The sequence below is a fragment of the Fundulus heteroclitus genome, chromosome 11 (genome assembly GCF_011125445.2).
Source record: "Fundulus heteroclitus isolate FHET01 chromosome 11, MU-UCD_Fhet_4.1, whole genome shotgun sequence".
NCBI lineage: Eukaryota > Metazoa > Chordata > Actinopteri > Cyprinodontiformes > Fundulidae > Fundulus > Fundulus heteroclitus.
In genome coordinates this window covers 32,079,862-32,100,092 of record NC_046371.1, presented here as the reverse complement: position 1 = coordinate 32,100,092, position 20,231 = coordinate 32,079,862, and the positions used below count along the sequence as shown (strand labels likewise).

Genomic DNA, 20,231 nt, shown 5'->3' with positions numbered 1-20,231 from the left:
AGTATTTCCTAACCCTGCTAGTACGGTTTGTTACTGATTGGGAAAGAAAGTAAGAATAATCCCAAGAATCCAACTGGACCTCCTGGTAAAAAATAAATGCACTTTTGTCTGCCACTTCTAAAATGTTTGATAGGTGAGGAGTATCCCAAGACAGACTTTTGTTAGTATACAAAATATAAGTGAAGATACTTGCTCTAGATTAAGAAAATGTTCACTAAATCAATCCCAGAATACTTGATAAAGTAGTTTGGTAAGTGATGGGTTTCAGAAATTCAAATGTATTAACAGAGATGTTGGTCATTATGTCTACTATCCAGTTTTCTGTGCATGTGCTTTAAAATCATCTTGTGAATTCAACTTTTACAGCCGTATATCGAGTTTGTAATTTTCTATTGCAAACTGTTAAAATTACTTATTTCACACAAATTAATAGAACAGAGTTATTCTTGTCCAGAGGATGTCTTTAGCGCATTTAGATCTATGGGGTCAAACTGCGTCTGACGGGGAGCAGCAAGGAGAGTTGCTGAAAAAGTGTAACTCTTTGGTCGGCGATAATGTCTGTCCACCAGTGTGCTTTCAGTTTCGATGGTAAGCCACCAGCCCACCACTTTTATCGTTTAGACTCCAAGCACACGGCATTCTGTAGTCAGCCATGTAGCCATCGTCGTAGCAAATGGAGCCAAAAATAAATGTAGCTTTCCTGCAAAAGAGAGGCTGCTGCAGATGTGCATGCAGTCGTTCTCGAAAACCCCCTCAGGGAATTGGTTGCTGCTATTAAGGCTGTGTGTTCCTCCTCATAATTTAATAAATCAGAGTCACTGCAGCCTTTTCAGCCGAACGAGGCAGCTAGAATCTGCACAGCCATTTTCCTCTGAAATACACCACTCTCAGACATGCACAGTTCTCTTCTAATATAGCAACATCTTAACCTTCATGGTTCACTGAGCAGCCTCAAGCTCTTCCTTTACATAATGCAACAACTGTCTGACTAGGCCGGATCTAGTAATATATTTATAACATGAAAAGAAAATGGAAGAAGCAGGTACATTATTAACCCACATTACAGTGGGTTAATATTAGTACTGGTCAGCTCAGCACAGATTGCATGAATTATTTTAGGAGCAGAATTATTTTATGCAGCCCCTGGTCATGTTTTTAAAGCATCAGAGTGAAGCAAATATGAGCAAACTCTTTAATATTTGCCTTATGGTCCAAATCAAGTATGCTCTATCACAGACCGAAGTTGACATCTTAAAAGGATAAAACGGTGCAACCTTTGCTATAATATGTCCAGCCTTTCTGTTATCAGTGGAGTGTCTTGCTCTCTCTTGCTTTCTCAAAGCTTATATCAGCCACAGACATTTTTTCGATATGTTGTTTCTTTTTGAGTAGCTTCCTACATCTATGTTGTCCCTCTGACTCAATTTTAAACAAATCACCGAAGTTGACTCACCTTGAATCTTGTTCACTTAGTAAAAGCATCCGGTGGCGTTTTTGTGTCCTTGCTGTGCTAACATTGTGGGTATCATGTGTCAATCGGTCGCAGGGGGGGGGGGAGAAAGCAAAAGATCGGACTTCTTAGTTTCTGAATGAGTGGTCCCAGATCAGGGCCGTTTAAGCTGAAAATGGTCAAATTTCAGTCAACATCTGAATAATAAAGCTCAAAAAAAGCTTACGTCTTCATATCAGTGACATAGTGGAGTTAACCCTTATGCTTCTCATGTGCAATCCTGTTTTAGATGGGTGTTTCCCCCCTTTTGTCCCTCGTCCAGAAAAAGAAGTACCCCTATGTATCTTCTCTTTACCTCATTTCATATCTTTCCGCCTTAACCGTTGAGTGAAGCACATTCCTTGTCCCCATCTGGTACCAGCATGGGATGTTTGGCTTGGCATAGCCAGACTTGTTCCAGCACAGCGCTTTCACGGAACAGTCAGGAGGAAGCATTCTGTTGTGTACCGCGCCTGCACTGATCAGGAATGTTGCTCTGTCCTCAATTACTCCATCAGTACGGTTGCTAAATTCACACACCATGGATGTTTTTTCCCCATATTACTTTATAGGTGGTGAAACTGAAGGGAAAAATTTAAGTTCTTTTTATTAGACGTAAAGCCAGTTTTTATTATCTGTCGGTGTGTGTCAAATTCAAAATTGGCATCGGTGTCAATCCTTTTTCATTTGTGATGGGTTTTCAATGACAGACAAACCTAAAGGTCTTAAAAACAAGCATCTTTGGAGGTGTAGTGTGGTATAATGTAGGATAATACTGGACCTTTTTAGGTTACTGAAACATTACCTCTCATCATGTTGTTCGGTTTTCTGATGCAACGTCATGATTTTTCATGATTTTTAGAACAATCAAGCAGACTAATTTAGGCTTATCTCTGGAGTTGTGCGTTCATCAATCTCCATTGCATAACAACACGGGTTTATGTGCGTCTAAAGGTGTTTTTGGCATTTGATTGTGGCAAACTGGTTGTGGCTAGTTGTTAAAGTTGGCTACAACCTTTCCCTTTTTCCCCCTCTCAATTTCCCCCGATGTGTTTTACTTCTGCAGCAAATAACACGTCCCTCTCAAGAAGACAAGTCGGAAGAAAAGAACGAAGAGGACAAAGCTGAGAAGTCAGAGAAAAAAGAGGAGGAAGAGAAGAAGGACGAGGAAGAGAAAGATGAAAAGGAGGATTCTAGGTGAGTTGTGTACGATGTTTGGTCATGGTGTTTCTTAGACGGCGTGATTAAAGCTTTCCTTCTGATGTCAGCCTTCAGTCCACTCGCTATCATTGTTTCTGGAAGAAAAATCTATATTGAATTGCAGTTATGACAGGCTAGTGTGTGTAAGCTTTGTGGTAAACGGTTTATGCTGATGTCCAGAAAAAGTATAGCTCTATAGCTAATGACCAGAGCTAGTTTTTGCTTTAGTGATTGTAATTAAGCAGTAGTTAACAGCGTCTGAGTTTCCACATGCTTTCAACGAAAGCTTGTATTTACTGATCAGCAAATCAATCACACAAAATAGCTAAAACTACTTTTAAAAACTTTAAACAATTATCAATATTCTTTATTGAGACTAGAAAGCTGTCAACCTAAAATAATAATTAACAGTATTCATACCAGCCCAATTAAATCACATTAAATGGGAAAACGACCCTGTTGTTCTCCGTAGATAGTTTATTTCTAACCACTTTTAAGTGCTGTAGCAATTTACTTCAATGAAATGTCCACATATGTACAGTTCTGTGGACAAGTACTGTACACTTAGCTGCACCAGTTGTTAGTGGGATTGTGGGTTGTGTAGTTCAGCCATGTTCACAGTTTTAGTATTAGCGTGATCCTGGATACTCCAGGCAGGGCAGGTTTTGTTGGGAATCTTTGTTGTATTGCTCTATCCTGACTAACATTTTTGAATATAAACTGGAATATGCTAAAATTGGTAAACGGCAGCATTTGAAATACGTTTTAGACCCTTTTAAACAATGTTTCGCTGCGAAAAAAGCAGACTACCAGAAGAGCCTGGTATTGCTGTGTCACCCGGCGATGGATATTTGCTGCAGCAGCAGCTAAAAGCTGTGTTTTTCTCCTGCCCAAAACCACAGAGAGATTGGCAAGGACAAAGACAAGTGTGACGGTGCGGAGGACGAGGACGGAAAGGAGCAAAACACGCCGCGTGGCAGGAAGACTGCCAACAGCCAGGGCCGCCGCAATAGAAGGATCACCACACGCTCCATGGCCAATGAGGCTGCGTCGGTCGCAGCCGAGGACACGCCTCCTCCTGCCTCTGAGCCTGCCTTGCCAGATCCTCCACAGCTCCCTAAATCTGATCAAGCACAGAAGGCCATGAAGGAGCCTGCAAAATCCCTCACTCCAGTAGCAGCAGATGCTAATAAAGGTGAAAACTTTCTCTTTGCTGGCTAAGAACGTTGTTTCCTGCTCCTAGAGTAGTCTATCGAGTTTGTCTACAAATATGGTTTGTTTTGCATGATTCATGAAAAATTAGCGTTTTAGGTTAGCGATTCCACATGCAACAAGTCATGAGGGGTCCAGCAAACACATGCAAGGTTCTTATTTGGTGCGACCAAAAATAACCTTTTGGCTTACGTGTAAAACAATTGATGCGACCAACATTGCACCACTTCCTTAAAACACCATACCACAGCGAAACATGGTGGTGGTAGCATCATGGTGTGAAAATACTTTTATCCACAAACCCAATAGAGATTTTGGGGCAAAAATGGACAGTTTGTTTGCAGTTGTACTCCATCCAGTCTGACTGAACTTGAGTTTGTTTTCACAAGACTCTGCAAACTGTTTATGATCTAGAGATGAAAAGCTCGTATGAGATTTCAGCTGTAATTGACATGATGCCACTGTAAGACCTCTCCGCCCTTTCTGAAGTTTACCCCAGGCTGATCTGAGCTCACTGCGTCAACACAGGCCTTTGTCGATTACTGTTGTGGTCTGTTGCTCATGAGGTCGGCCGCATGCCTTAACCATCTCCTATATTTCTAGACTCTTCAGTTTTGGGAAAGGAATAAATTGTATTCCACCCTCTAAACATTCAGGATAACATGTGTCTGAACTACACTTTTTTTAGCTATGTTTTTTTGACCAAATCCCTTTCATACGTTCATAATGTAAAATCCCAACAAAGTTGTCGGGGTAAACGCCGTGCAGCTCCTGCAGGTGAGGGGTGTTTCACTTGCGATCGCTGATTGGTCAGTTACTGACGAGCCACCACAATTGATTGGTTGATTGACCGTCGGCGTCATGTCAGTGGCAAGAAAAGAAAGTTACGTAAACTGTTCACTCAAAGGAGCTGAATACAAATGGACACCTCGAACGGCAAATAAAATCCCTGCAAAATAGGTAAAAAATTTGGATTTGGAATGTGACAAAATGTGAAAAGGTTTCAGGGACAGAAATACGCGGCAAAGGGCTGTATTTGCTCGCTCTGTCGTAACCTGTTATGGTTCTTAGAAGTATGTTGCCCTGGTTCTAAAGTGTAGCTGTGGGTCAGTGTTGCCTAGTTGAAGGGGTGCCAGGCAAGTTAAACAAGCTGCCGATTCAGTTGGCGCTAACGGTGGGGGACTTAGTCTATGTCAACCTGTAGGTGGTCTGCTTTTATATCGCACATATCGGCGAGGTGTCTTGCATCTCAGGGAGCGCCATTCATTGTGCTATGAAGGATGGAGGCGTAGCTTTGTGGAAGACACTGAAGAAAATGAAGACGCTGTGTAGTTGATTGGACCTTTTTAAAACATGAGAGAAAAAAACGTCTTCATCCACAAGGTGGGTGGCAGCTTAACTCCTCTTAATCTCAAGGGTATATCTGCAGCTATATTAATCCAAGTGTTTACACAGTCTCAGTGGGTGCCATGGAACAGAGTAGGCTAGAGTTCACTTGCCCTTCTCCACTCTCACCGTGCACTTCTGTGAATTTGGCTTTAAGGGGGTGGGGGGTTGGCGAACTACGCAGCCAAGAAGAGGAAAGGAGGGAGTGTGTGTCTTGTGTTTGTGTCAAACACACAGCGTCACGGTCAGAGTGGTGGGAGGGCTTGGGTCCTGGCGGCTCTATTTGCTCATTTGTCTCAATCCAAGGCCATCTCCCAAAGAGGAAGGCCAGTGGATGTCGGATCCTCCAGCGTCTGACGCTGTGTCAGCTGACCAGGCGCCCTCCCCTCGTGGAGCAGAGAGGAGGAGGAGAGAGAGAGAAAAAGAGTGGGAGGGTGAAAGGAGGCGAGTAAGTGAGGGAGCAGGTCTCAGCACCCCTGAATGTAAACAGATTATTAGATTAGTGGCCATGAGAAGAAGGCGGCTGAGGAAAGGACCGTCTCTCTCTCTCTCTCTCTCTCTCTTGCTCTCTGTTCATTTCCCTCTCTTTTTTTTTTTTTTGTCTGCTGTCGTGTTCCCTCTTTTTCTCTGAGAGTGCTAATGGAGCTGCGTCTCATCCCTTTGTGATTTAGCTGGGGCTGCTGAAACGGGAGAAACTTCTCGCTGGACCGAGGAGGAGATGGAAGTTGCCAAAAAAGGTAGCGTTTGATTCATTTTCTGCCCGTCGTTATTCTTTCCTTCCTGCTGCCGCTCACTTTACAGCGGGTCTTCTGCCGCTGTGGGTGATGCCAACTCGGTATTGTTTATGAATAATAGATATTTCATCCGCCTATCTGTTTCTTGCATGCACTCAAGAATGACTGCACACATCAGTTTGCACAGAAATAAAGAGCTCATGCACTTTATTTTAAGATGCCTGAAATCCATCATGATTTGTTTTCCTCCTTAGCTTTACTGCTTTGCTTGCTTCTCAGAAGTGATCAATCATTCAAGAAGCAACAGTGCGTAACACTCAGATCAACTAAGTGTTACTTTTACCTCTCAAATGCCTTCCTGTAACAGATACATAATGTCCTTGTTCTGAGGCTGCCCTACCGTAATCATTTTTGGTCACATTCCATTAAAGTGTGCCTCCTCCTCACTTTCCACTTCAATTTCTTGGTACATTCTTTTACAGCAGGTTTCTTAGTCCTTGTTGCTTTTAGACTTAGAGCGAATAAAGGGATGAATTAAAACTTTCTTGGCTAGCTGGAATATTTTTCCTTTACCAAAAAGCATCTTGCTTTCATCTTCTGAGGCATTCAGCTCTGTCTGCTGGATTAGTACAGCTGGGAGAGGTCAGTCATATGACCAGACCCGGTTTCAGAAATGGTTTTTAAGCCCCAACACATGGCTGCTCAGGCAAACGCGGTTTACAGTCTTCTCTCTTGGTCACCTGTTCATCTGCATAAAGTGTTAGAATGCAGGGTGAATGCATGCACAGAAAGATATTGAAGTTCTTTACCTCGTGTTTTGTCTTATCAGTGGTATTCACAGTGCGGACCGCAGGCCATTTGTGGCTCTTGGATTGATTTTGTGCGGACACCAACCACAGTTCAAGAAAATACATCACAGGCAGTGATTGGAGATTAACCCCTTTTTGTCTTTTATGGCAAGTTTTTACAGATAAAATTTTCCTAAAATGGAAAATCATACCGCACAAAGTATTTATCAACACTTATTTTGCTTTCATGTTTTAGTTCTGTAGTAAACAGGACCACAACGATCCAGTGATTTTATTTTTTTTTTTTTTTAACTCAAGATGTTTTCCATGAAAGCTTGACTCATTTGCTGTTTGTATTCAAATCGCAATAAAAAAATTAGTATTTTTAATTAAAAAGTCTAAGAAATATCCGGCAACTTTTTAATTTTGGACCACGTGGCGAATCTACCATGACAAACATTCCTCAGTGATGTAAATCGTGCATAGGCAGTTTCTATTTTAGTAAAGATAATAAATGATTTGGTCATGCTGGTGCATTGTTGAACCCACTGAAGGGTTTTCTGTCAGTGGTTTTCAGGATTGTCAAAAATTGGGATTGTCAATGAATATTTATTGTTGAGTTGTAAAGATTTGGTGCTTGAAAATAAAGAAAGCTGCCTTGTTGCAGGGAATAGTAATAATTAGCTATGCAGGAAAAGAAACATCAACGATTTGAGGGACGTTTCAGGTAACATTATCTAAATAAGACATTAGTCTCGCAACAATGTCCTCATTTCATCGTCTAACTGGAACAGTTATGGTCGTTTGTGATCATTTGTTAAGCTGCCAGCATCTTTAGTCTAAATGGGGCTGGCAGAGAGAGTAGGTCACTGTGGAATTTCAATGTCAAAGGGCTGTTTGCCATGTTTGCTGCAACTTTTTGAGCAGTTTCCTAGAGTTTGGCGAGCTCAGAACTGATTGTACACTCGGCCATAGTCCATTAGTCAGAATGGGAAAGACCACCACTTTACCAAAGCAGTAAGACTGACAAAAACGTGTTTTAACATCCATTTTAGATCTGACTTTTAAGGCACATTTTGCAAATATTAGATGTGGATGGAGTAAGGCTCTGATACCGGGGTGAGTTGTACTTTAATGCTGAATTTAGGCTTGTGCTTTCTATCACAGGGCTCGTTGAACATGGCAGAAATTGGACAGCCATCGCCAAAATGGTGGGCACCAAAAGCGAGGCGCAGTGCAAGAACTTCTATTTCAATTACAAAAGACGCCACAACCTGGACAACCTGCTCCAGCAGCATAAGAAGGTAAATTCCCATTTCTCTGCTTCCTCTCGAGGTCTGTCATTGCTGTAACTCGCAACATGTGTGTGTGTGCAACGGGATAATCTCTGTCCGTCTCCCAGGATACTCGCAGGGCTCGTGCTGATACGTCTCAAGGGGAAGGCCAAGCCACGGCATCACCTGATGATGACGAGGACAATGCAGATGACAGTGAAGGTCAGAAAGATGAATGTTGGGAAGCATGTATTCACACACACACACACACACACACACCCTTGTTTTAACTACTTACTGGGGGTCTTTCCTTGACTTCCGTTCATTTTCAAGCCTTTCTATGGCCTAACCTAAACCTAATTGACACCTCAGTCTTAAACCTTATCCCGAGCCTAGACAAATGTGAGAACCAAAAAATGTCCTTGCTTTACTAGTAAACTGAGCAAAAAATGTTCTCACTCAGCGAGAAGTACAAGAACACACACACACACACTTGTTCCCACACTCTTCCTTCCTGTTTATCAGAGGTTCTAGGCCAAGGGCAGTTGGGATAAAAGCTGCACATCTGCACACACGTTTGGTTTTGGCTACCTCTCTTGTCTCTGTTTATGGGTTGCGCAGCTTGGGCTCAGTTTGTACAAAAAAAAAAAAATGTTCGACATCAGCAAAAGGTCGGAGAGTTTATGACAAGAGCTGTTCTAACTTTAGAGGTCTGCAACTCCTAACAGATGGATCAGGCAGATGCAGGATTAGAAGTGTACTTGCATACATTAGGATGTTGAGTTAAGGTGCATCTCTAACTTTAAGTTTGCACATTTAACGCTTCTGGTGATATCACTATGGAAACAGCTGTAGCAGTTGAATACACGCGAGCCGATGGAAACCTTGAACAGGCGCTTTCTCTCAAAGATCATATTTTATTGCATGAATCATGACCAACTGCTCCATCTTGTCAGTGTTCGATGAGCCTGGAGGTGTAACATTTAAAGCCTTTACCCAAAGCCTTGACCTCTGCAACAGCAATGATTATTGTCATAACAGCAGGCTGGTTCCATCGACAGAACAATCCTGTTTATAAGGTGCTTGGAAATCAATGGGGCTTCAGGGAGTATGACTGTAAACCCTGATAGACTGCTATAAAGTTTGAGATTCAGTAATTCGTCTTTTTTTTATTCTTCCTCAGGTGGTGATAACAGCTCCGATACAGAAAGTGCGCCTTCACCCTCTCAGCCCGATGCCTCAAAATCGGCAGACTTGAAGAGACCAGAGAGTACCACAGGTGAAGCTCCGTGCACAGACCAGGACAAAGGCCAGGCCAGCAACGCCAAGTCTGCAGAGCCTTCATACGGGGAGTTTCGTGTCAAGGAAGAGAAGAGCCCAGAGAGTGAGAGTGGCTCCCAAGAAGAAAAAGTCAAACTTTCTTCTTTCCCTGGCCCTGTGCATCCCAAAACCGAACCGCAGGATGTGGACATGAAGACTGGAGAGGTTCAAGTCAAGGTGGAGCCTGAGATCAAGGAGAAGGCTGAGAAGGGAGAGCCCAGCGAACGGCAGCGGGAGCTCCACTCAGACAATGACTCAAGCGCCACCTGCAGTGCTGATGAAGACGTGGAAGCTGAACCTGATCGGCAGCGGTGAGTTTCCAAAACTCCTTTACACTTCAAATATAATTGCCCTGTATAAAATCAATACTGAAGCACAATTTGGAGGCTCACACAGTTTATTTGTCCGTCTCTGCAGAATGTACCCTATGGAAAAACCCTCTTTGCTCAGCCCTCCAGGATCGGTGCTCATGTCCTCTCCCAAACAAGCCCAACTCAGTATCCAGCAGCTGCAGCACAGGGCAGCGTCTATCCCTCCGATGGTTAGTTTCAGCTTTATTTATTTGGACCGCCACAGGTGACGTAGCTGGAAATCAGAAGTCTTGTACTGTCAATTCTAATTTTTAGACTACTGTATGCAGCCAGTTGACCCCAATCAGCTATTTTGAATGGAGACATTGTACAAACAGTCTCTAAAGTTGACTAAGCCTGCATTCAAATATTGTTTCTGTACCAGTTTAGTTTATCAATGGGTCTTAGAGTTTATTTTGCCTGCTGTATTAATCTAGGTGCCAGGACCTTATGGCCCAGGCGGCGTACCCATCAGTGGTTTAACCATGCTTCAACACCAGATCAAAGCAGTGCATGACTCGGCACACCAGGAAGAGAAGCAGCGGCAAGATCAGGGAGACCTAGACCGTAGGCCGCCCTTTAACACCCGCAGCCCAACTATACTGGACAGAGACGGTAGGAGAACAGCTGATCTTTATAGTTGCTTTTCCTTCTCATGGTCATGTTCTTTACACCTATTCTATTATTGTCGGTCAGCTTGTTCTTGTGTAGTCCCCTAACAGACAAACTGTAGACTTTTCCAGACCGCGCAGAAACCCTGATTAAGTATTATTCCTTAACTGGATTAGTATGGAAAAAGAAAAGTATGGAAAAGAACTGGTATTTGCATTTTTTTAATCCCCGTTCAACCCATCTGTCTGTCCATCTGCCTGTTTCTCTTCATCTTCTCTCCATCTTCTTTCAGTCCATCCATCTGTCATTTCCACTGTTTGCCCCTCCATGCTTTTGTCCGTGTTCTGTCGGTCATTGTCTCATCATCTCTCCATGCATTTGATTGTCCCTTGTTTTTTTTTTCTCATCTCGCATTTGCAGATGTTTTAAAGCCTGATTCCTGTAGAAATGTATACTGTGAATTTAATAGTGGAGCATATACATATTTGAGCAAAAATGATGGACCGACTACTCTGTAAATTTTAGTTTGCTAAAACATGTAACGTTTTGCAACCCCGGACCAAAAAAGAGGGCTACAGGTTGAGCTGTAACGTCGCCCAGAAGAGCATTTTGCTTCTCCTGTTTCTGGTCTAGTCAAACTTGGATGACGTCTGCGCTGCTGATCCCCAGGACGTGACTGGTTAATGCTGCTGTTTGTGAGGGCAGAGTGCTCTGTTCTCCTGGGTGGTCAGACATAGTTTAGTCGTGGAGTGTGAGAAAGCTGTGACATCATGTATTTGATTCTGAAAAGCTTTTAGCACCTTGAAGCCAAAGTGCTGTGAAGAGCAGAGCAGTTGGTGAGGTGCTGAGCATTGACAACTACATAACAGAGGTTTTAGCAGGTGTGTGTCTAGGTGGGGGTGTTATTTACACAGGTCCGTCCATTCTGGGTCAGAATTAAGCTTCTGCTTTAATGGCCATTCATTTTCCTTTGTCCTTATACCTTTGTCCATGACATGATGCTGGCTCTGGAACAGGAGGACCACTCTGGTCAGCCAGGCTCTAGCTACAGACTCTCCCCCATGGGGCTGAGCAAGGCTTTACCTCATCCTGACCCCCATGTCCCCAATTGCTTGTCTTCCAGTGTGCTACAAGGTACAAAAAAGCTGACATTTTCCCCTCCTCGTCCTTGTTGGCCCTGTTTCTGCATCTGGCTGAAACAAACAGTATCTGACAGTTGCTTTGTCTTTTTCTCTTTGACTCTACTGCGTAATTGTTGCAGTTGTGTTTTGAACAAGTTCAGTCTCCCACCGCCTACGTGATCTTTGAGGCATTTCGATTCCACTGTGTTAAAACTAAATTAATCTGTTAGCTTTTTCCATGCAGGCATTTGTCATATTTTAGGTGATTAATCAAGAAATATATTTGAAGCAAAGGTCAAGACCGAAGTAACATTGAAGTTTGATGTTATTCCATCCATGATGTCTGAATGTTTTTTTTTTTTTTATGTATTCATTGCTTATATTTCACTTTAAAATGCACGGTAAAACTATCCAACCGGCAGTATTGGTTGACTGTATGACTTCTGACCCACATGACACCTAAACTGTGTTTTTTCATTGCTGCGTGAATGTGTGGCTCTATAAACTCTATTTTGACTTGCTTAGCTTAAAGTAACAGCTCTGTTATAGTTGCACTAACTAAGAATAAGTATAAATGTTTCACCAAAAGAATTCAATCTGGAAACAGACAAACAAAGACTGGTTGGTTCAGAGGAAAATAATCAGGAAAAAAACATATAAATCACACCAGACTATAAGCAACTCCAACTGGATTAGGCTGAAATTAGTGAGCGTAGCGGTGCTATATGCTAAGCTAACAGTTTCTTTTAGGCCACTCTGGCTAAGAGTACACATAAGAAAGACAAGCAAACAAATGGGCAGTGAACAAGGGTTAGTATTTTTTTCCCCCGTTATAGCATTTAAGAGAGAAAAATAAAAAAATTAAGATTCAAAAGTTTGAATGAACTAGTTGTCCTTCGTGAGTATAAACAGACTTGTAAGCTAGCGCTAGCTGTTATTAGCTTCATGGACAGCCTAATAACGGGGTTCTGTCACGGTCTGGGTCCTTCGAGCTGCACCACGCAACGCTCCGTGTGTGAATGCAGACTGAAACAGCAAAACAAATGTGAATACATGTATTCAGTCTTTGAATATTAACTTTAAAAAAGTGAGACTTATAGTCTGAAAAAAATCATTAACTTTACTATGGGATTTTCAAAATTCTGCCAGCATCTTCCATTACAGTCAGAGGCTGAAAGCTGAAAGTTGAAATGATAAATGAACGGTAAAGCTGTGCGTTCTGGTTTGTTTTAATTGTACTGAACCAGTGAGTGGGCAGATAAGGGTTTTGAAGGGCGAGGCAAATTGTTTGTATGTTTCATCAACAAGCAGTGGGATCAGAACAATAAAGGCCATCTTTTAGGCTTAGCTGTGTCAGCATTAAGATTTCTCTTGAACTTGTTGAGATTTTTTCAGTTTTCTTTCCAGTTCTGTTTTTTCTGATGCTGATTTGCTGACTGGCTGCTTTATAAATTTGTTATTAGGGGTCTTGTTTTCTTACGTGTCCCCTTTTGAGCCGGCAGGATTATGATGTCTGTGCCCGCTGGAGGAACTCTCCCAGCCATTTGCATTTTTTATTTGGCAGAGTGCAGAACACGGGCGCTCTCCCTGCAGGGAGGCTGCTCCGTCTGCGTCGCTGTGTATCTGTGGTCTGTTATGAACTATTTTGTCTGCTCTGCTTTGCCAGGGTACATTAAAGCAAAGGGGGCACATGGACCAAAGTTACTTTTGTCTGAAGAGAGGCCATTAAACTTCAAGGCGTACCTCGCCACTCCAGAGTGCTATCAGAATGACTCTGAATATTTGATCTTGTAGGCTGTGTTGGGAAGTGAGGGGTTTTGAAGCTTAGGGAGCAGAAGATGTTGAGGAAGGTTTAAGTGATTTCCTCTGTAGTATTTTATTTAGTCATTTTCAGCTTTACCCATCTGCTTTTTCCTCCTATCCATCCATACATCTCTCCATCAATCTGGCTATCTGTCCTTTCATCCTTTTTCCCATCCATCCATTTTTCCCTTATTCATCCATCCATAATTTTGTCCTCTCTGTCAATCCACCCATCATGACTACTGTAGAAATATCTGCAATGATTTAATAGAAAACCTTTATATATTTGCAGTTTTAGAAATGGATAAGAACTATTAAATACTATGTCTAGAAAAGGTATGGAATATTTCAATGAGAAATGTGTGGAAGAACCCCATAAATGTCTTTTAATTATTGAATTGTTTTTTTTTTTTTTTTGTTTCCTTTCCCTTCCAGTCCTTCACCCCTCCCCCAACCAGCTGGTCCAGAGTATGAGCGATGGAGTCCGTTTGCCGTTCAACAGACACAGTCGACCTCCCAACATTCCCTCACCTCCTCCACTCATTCCAACCAACAAGCCCACAGACAAGCCCTCCTTCATCCAAGGAGGCTCCATCTCCCAGGTGAGGAGCCACAGTCTCTCTACCTATTCATATTACTGATGTATTCAGTCAATGTGGACAAACCTAGTCTCTGACAGACTTTAGGTGGGCAGTATAAACTGGAAAACCTTAGTTTGTTTACCTCAACATGACAGCATGAGTTCTTGGTTAGTTTTTCACAACATCAGATAGTTGACACCATATTGACAGTGTGTAAGGAGCTAAAAGATGATCAGTATCACTTGACACCACTTTATTGTTCTAGCAGCCACAGTGACCTGAACATGAGATGAACTCTTTGTCCTCTCCATTATCCAGGGAACTCCTGGCACTTATTTGCCCTCCCATACCATCTATGGGCCAGAGGGCACGAAGAGCTCAGTGGGCTCCATCTCTCTGGGGCTGCCTCGGCAGATGGATCCTAACAAGCCTGGTAGGTCCAAAGGTCATCACATGATTACAGAGAAATCTCAACATGGAGAACTAAGTGAGCAATGAAAACAAAACTTACCTCTGGAAACATCAGACACAAATGAGATGGTTCTAAGTGTTAAAGATCAGAAACCTCGCTATGTGTTTCATTGTTTTGGGGATGCTTTGGAAGCTGCAATACAAGCCTACTATTTTGGTATTTGAAACTGGTGATATTTCTTTAGAAGTCTTTAAAAAAACATGCAGAAATGGAAATTTGAAAAAAGAAATCTGTCATTACATCAAGAACATTAGCAATGCACAGGGTTCCTATTCAGTCTTTAATAGTCTGTAAGAACAGGGAATTTGCTTTTGTCTTTTCCAGATCTGGATATATATTGATGAAGATGCTCAGTCATCCAGGTCATGATCAATCCAAAAAAGGTTAAAAAATAAAACTGGAAGCTTTCTCAATTCAAAATGAGAAACTCCAGACATTTTGATTTAAGAAAGCTTCCTGGATGGGAGGCAAAACATCTTTAGCTTCAGAATAGAAGTATGTTTTTTTGGACAGATCTGGATAGCATGGGACAAGTTAAAATTGAGAGTGGAAAAATGTTTAATTTTAAGATTAATGTCTGAATTGAAGGATTTGTCATACATTGATTTTACAATCCTAACCATCAGTGCTTTGGTTTTTGGTTTATTTTCTCTATGCACACTCCTTCAGAAAAAAGGGCAAATTTACCACATTTAGGTCTCCAGACAACCTTGAATTCAGGTTGAACTGGATCTGTGATGCTTAAGTTAGCTTAATCTAGTTAAAATGCCAAAGTTGATCAAGTTGATCAAAGTTAAGACCTGACTCAATCAGCTTAAAGGTCAGTATTTTGTTCTCAGATGTTCAGAAGGTTATCAAAAACATGAGAAAGGATAACCAAATCAATCTGGAACACTACATTCATATGTTGAAAAAATGCTTTTAATTGTTTCAGTAATTCATCTGCATCGGTTCTCAGATATGTTAACTAGTTTGTTTCTATTACTATGCAGCTGGGGCTCCAGTTTCTGCCATCCAGGACAGCCGGGGCAACCCAACAAAGGTTGGTGAAGGCCTGGCGTTCAGAGGATCGATCACTCAGGTAGTCAATTATTTAAGGTCCCCAACCTTTTTTGTGGCACGGAACAGTTTAATGTCACAGTATTTTCATGGACTGCCTTTTTAAGGTGTTATAAAGCAAAATAAAATGATACGACTGGCATAAAACCCTATTTCTGAATAATATATAGTCATAAATATAAGGAGCATGAGTAATCAAGCTCACGATAACGCAGAATCAGTCGAAGCCTTGAGCTTGTTTCTCTGAAACGAGGTGCCCCCATCTAGGGGTAATGGGAGGCAAGGACACCTGAAGTGTTTAACTTATAGCCCATTTTTTTTCTCTCACTGCATCAATCCTTGCATGCTTTTAAGGTCGACATCAGTGTGCAGCTTTTTCTAGAAGTTGACAGCAAACATCTTTAGTGCCGGGCTGGATCAATTTTTTACCAAAAGCGAACAGCTTCTTAGCCTCAGCGATACATTTAGCCACCAAGCATGACACCATTTTTTTAAATAAACCATCGTTCAGACTCAGATAATAGAGGACATGGTGTAAGTTATTGATTCTGTCTGTGCGGCCCTGTACCAGATATGCCACGCACCGATACCGGTCTGTGACCCGGGGGTTGCGGACCACTGATTTCAGGAATATTGTTTTTTCATATTTCTTTCTTACATTCTTTGATTTGATCCACTGTATGTGTTGGTCGAAATTGAAGTGGTTTTGTTCTGCTCTCCAATGAAACAGGGCACTCCAGCTCTGTCGCAGCCTAGCATAGCTGCTGACCTCCTGAAGGGCACAATCACAAAGCTGGCTACAGAAGACCTGGGCAGCCCAGATAAAGCCAGGGGGGAGCAGCTTGCTAAAGTCATCTACGAAGGCAAGAGTGGTCACATCCTCTCCTATGATGGTATGTAGCTTTATTTTTGTTGAAGGGCTTAATAGCTATATTTCTTTGCCAAGCTTTAAAGCTTTGTTTCTTTGTCTCCAATAGGTATTAAGAACCCCAGGGAAAACACCAGAAGCCCCAGAACAGGTCATGAGCTGAAACGCAGCCATGACATGATGGAGGGACCCATGGGAAGAGCACACCATGGCAGGGAGGGGGCTCCGTTCGAGGGTACTCTTTGTGTGTCACCGAGTTCACTACAGCACTTTAAAAAAACATTTTTATTTTTACAGTTTGTCACGTTACAACCACAAACTTGAAGCATTTTATAGCCTATTTATGTGACACGTCAACAAAAAGTAGTAAAAAGCAAAGTCAAAAGAAAATTCTAATTGTTTTTAGAATATCTTTTGCAAATAAAATTCTGAAAAGTTTTTCTGAAAAGGCCAATTCAATCTGTTACCCCTAAAAAAAGCTAGTGCTAGATGTCCACAGGTCAGGTTGGGTATTTCAGAAATCTCCTGAAAGCAGTCTTTTCCAAATCCAGTTTATGTATGAATCACTTCTAGAAAAGACCAAGTTTGCCTTAAGGGCTGTACTAAAATAAGATGGATAAGAGATTAAACCAAATAGATATTAAAACACTCATATAAAGAGACAGAAATAAGAGCACGTAAACTCACATTAATACATTTAAAGGCATTGTATTTCATTTCGTGTCATTTATAGATTTAATAAAAAGCTCTAAAACATCCAATGGAGGACACCAAAGCAAGATCAAAGTAAAATGATACCACTTAAAAAGATCTCAGCAAAATAAGAAAGTGAGGCATTTAAAGCCGTTGTTTTTTTTATTTGCTTTTAAAAAGGCTTTTCCTTGGAGCATCCAACAAAAGCTGACTGGATGATCTCAAGGACCTCCCACTCACATGATCACTTAAAGGTTCAAATAAATAAGGAGGTTAAAGGTTAAGAAAAAATGGAAGAAAAAAAAAAAAACAGTTTAAAACCAATTCTAGACCAAACAAGAAGCAAGTGCAAAGAATATAAAACGGTGGTAACGTGCGTATGTGGGAGGTGTTGGTTTAAAGACGGCCGGCTGAATGCAGGACAAGCTGAAGGTGTTTTAGGCGCGCCTGGAAGGCACCGACAGAGAGCAAAACAATAGTGGAGCCTGTAGCTAATGAAGCATAAATGACCTTCTCCAGGTCAGGAAAAAAAGATTTCCTTTGGCCAAAAAAACGCCGCTGTAAACCTTTGAGATCCAAAACAGGAAAAGACCGACCTCCTCTTAAGTTTTCCCCAGTTTTTGTGAGAACTAAAAGCTGCTGGTGGGTTGATATAAGACAAACCAGAATGAAAATCACCCAGCTGGAAGGCGACCCAAAATATATAGCCAGAATTACAATTAAGTGGTTAAGATCAAAGCTCCTCACTCTTTTGGAATGGCTCAGTCCAAGTCGTAGTCTAAACCCAATGGGAAATCTGTGGCAAGACTCAGGGTTTTATTTGTAAAGAGATTGTGAACAATGCTTCCTTTTGCTTTCACTTCACAATTCTGCACTACTTGGTGTTAATCCATCACATGAAATCCCAATAAAATACACTGAGGCTTATGGCTGGAATATGACAAAATGTAGAGTATTGCATTTTGCAGCAAATGTGTCCTGGTTTGTGTTTTCTGTTTCATGAGTAATATTTTCACCTTTGTTCCCAGGCCTGATCAGTAGAGCCCTGCCTAGAGAAGGGCATCACGGAGACTCCAAGGAAAGACCACTGATCCCTGGATCCATTATGCATGGTGGATAACTATAAAGCTCGCCACATTGGTAGCATGTTTCATTCAGAACGAAGCGAGGCTAAACTTTGTTCTTTTTCCTCCACATCTTTTTCAGGGACACCAAGACCCACTGCCGATGTTTATGAGGATGCTGTAAAATACGGGAAGCTGATAAAAACAGAAAGCTCACCTATCCGAACATTTGAAGAGGCTATTGGCAAAGGCAAGCCCTATGAAGGGGTCAACACTATAAAAGAGAGGGGACGCTCCATTCATGAGATCCCCAGACAGGACCAACCTGGACAGGAAATGTGCAAGACCCCCGACCTGCCTGACAGGAGGGTACTGGAGGGCTCCATCGCTCAGGTTTGTGGAAAAACAGGAGCTCCATTTTGAAGAACTGTTGGCTTGTGACTTTTACTTCTTGTGCTGCTCATGAACTACTGCATCAGTGCAGCGTGGCATGGAGGCTGTCAACCTGAGGTTCTGCTGGGTTGGTGAGGAAGCCCAGATTGATTAATTGGTGGCCGTCAGCTCATCTGTTGTTGGGTCTGGTGTCTTGAGGAAAAAATACCCAAAAAGGTTTTGATCAGGCTAAAAAGAAAACACACTTTTATGTGAAAAGAGGACTTCGGGCCACCGAGCAACAGATAAGATCCCTTCTCATGTTGTCTCTGGTCCTGGAGGGTCTAAACCCAAGGACTGTCAGTAGCCCGTTTCCTGGACATATCTCTCCCAAACTCTTGAATGAGCACATTCAGGGTTAGTGTTTCCCTGCTGCTCGTACACCAGTATCTGCCACAGTTTTTACTTCCAACCTTCTATGGTCTCCCTTCCTTGCGGATGGTGTCTGCTGGACAACTATTAGCTCAGCGGTCTTCTCCATAGTTGTGTTAGCTGTACCAAGCCCATGACATCACGTTTCTGCTTTAAACTAAATTTTTTTATTGTCTTATGTAATAATTGTTTTCTGAAAAAACACTTTTATTAGCTTTAAGTCATAATCATCAACATTAACACATGTAAACACGTGAAAATATTAGATTAATTTTTGCAATTGAATTACTGAAATGCATTTTCAATGAAGTAATAAATCAACAGATGCATTATGTAAACTAAACACGGGGTTTGCTCTGTCGGAACAAGCTGCCCTTTCAAACTTGATCCTCTCCTCAACAGAATTACTCCCTGAGCCAGCCGACCATCAAACACAACGTCAAGTCGCTGATCACAAGCCCCAGCAAGCTTCCCCACAGCATGCCCCAACTCGAGGCCATGGAGCGGGCCAAGTACGAGGAGAGCAAAGCGGTGCGCCATTCTGTAGTTAACAGCACCGCTTCCGTCCTGCGCTCCACGCACCAGGAGGCCAGCAAATCCCAGCACAGCCCGAGCATGTATGAAGACAGCAGCGCTCGCCGGACGCCAGTCAACTACAGCACCAACCCCGTTTCCAGAGGCTCCCCTATGCTGGGAAGGGCCTCTGAGGGTATGTTCCATAATCCTTTTATCCACAAGCAGAAATTTAGCTGTTTTTTTTTTTCATTTAACACTATAAAGATTGTAATTACTGCACTGGAGAAAATTTAATTAAACATCTTTTGCCCAATCACATCATTCTATTTATTGGAATTATATATTGGTTGCAAAGCATTATGGTTACTCATGCTTTGTCCATTCAGGGACCTTAGTGTTTTTTCTGTGACATTCTATAATTTTAAACTGTTGAATCAACTCATTCTGGGCCATTTGTTTGTGAAGGGGGGATGAGCTCTGCCAAATCTGCTGCACATGACAGAAAGAGTGCCATGACCCCGACGCAGAGGGACAGCATCCCATCCAAGTCCCCCGTGTCAGTGGGCGACCCCGTCGCGTCCCACAGTCCTTTTGACCCCCACCACCGGCCCGTGGTTCCTGGAGAGGTGTATCAAACCCACCTGCCCCCACACCTGGACCCCACCCTGGCCTTTCGCCACAGAGTTCTGGATCCCGGTACAGTGTTTGAACCTTTCTCACTTTTTCCGCTTCAACGTTAAATAAAAGAGTAGAAGGCCCGAATCTGATCAAATTGACGAAAGCAGGTCAGGTCAGCTAATTCATAGGCATCCAGCTTGCGGGATCTATTTCAGAGATTTGCGTCAGCAACAGTGATGGGTATCAGTGAAGCTTCTCTTCATATTA

General features: G+C 42.3%; 1 protein-coding gene across 4 annotated transcripts in view; it reads left to right on the top strand.

Annotated features, from left to right (window-relative positions):
- Positions 1–20,231, top strand: part of ncor1 (nuclear receptor corepressor 1) — an 83,288-nt gene that overhangs the window by 49,527 nt on the left and 13,530 nt on the right. For 3 of the 4 annotated variants that reach the window (XM_036143394.1, XM_021320855.2, XM_012871219.3), the window contains exons 15-31: positions 2,556–2,686; positions 3,592–3,884; positions 5,959–6,024; positions 7,977–8,113; positions 8,212–8,305; positions 9,267–9,714; positions 9,821–9,944; positions 10,191–10,368; positions 13,725–13,891; positions 14,189–14,303; positions 15,335–15,423; positions 16,132–16,294; positions 16,379–16,513; positions 17,991–18,074; positions 18,169–18,419; positions 19,233–19,539; positions 19,812–20,042. In XM_036143394.1, the coding sequence (XP_035999287.1) occupies positions 2,556–2,686; positions 3,592–3,884; positions 5,959–6,024; positions 7,977–8,113; positions 8,212–8,305; positions 9,267–9,714; positions 9,821–9,944; positions 10,191–10,368; positions 13,725–13,891; positions 14,189–14,303; positions 15,335–15,423; positions 16,132–16,294; positions 16,379–16,513; positions 17,991–18,074; positions 18,169–18,419; positions 19,233–19,539; positions 19,812–20,042 (3,013 nt within the window). The remainder of the gene's footprint in view (positions 1–2,555; positions 2,687–3,591; positions 3,885–5,958; positions 6,025–7,976; positions 8,114–8,211; positions 8,306–9,266; positions 9,715–9,820; positions 9,945–10,190; positions 10,369–13,724; positions 13,892–14,188; positions 14,304–15,334; positions 15,424–16,131; positions 16,295–16,378; positions 16,514–17,990; positions 18,075–18,168; positions 18,420–19,232; positions 19,540–19,811; positions 20,043–20,231) is intronic. The other variant, XM_012871221.3, reaches the window with a different exon arrangement.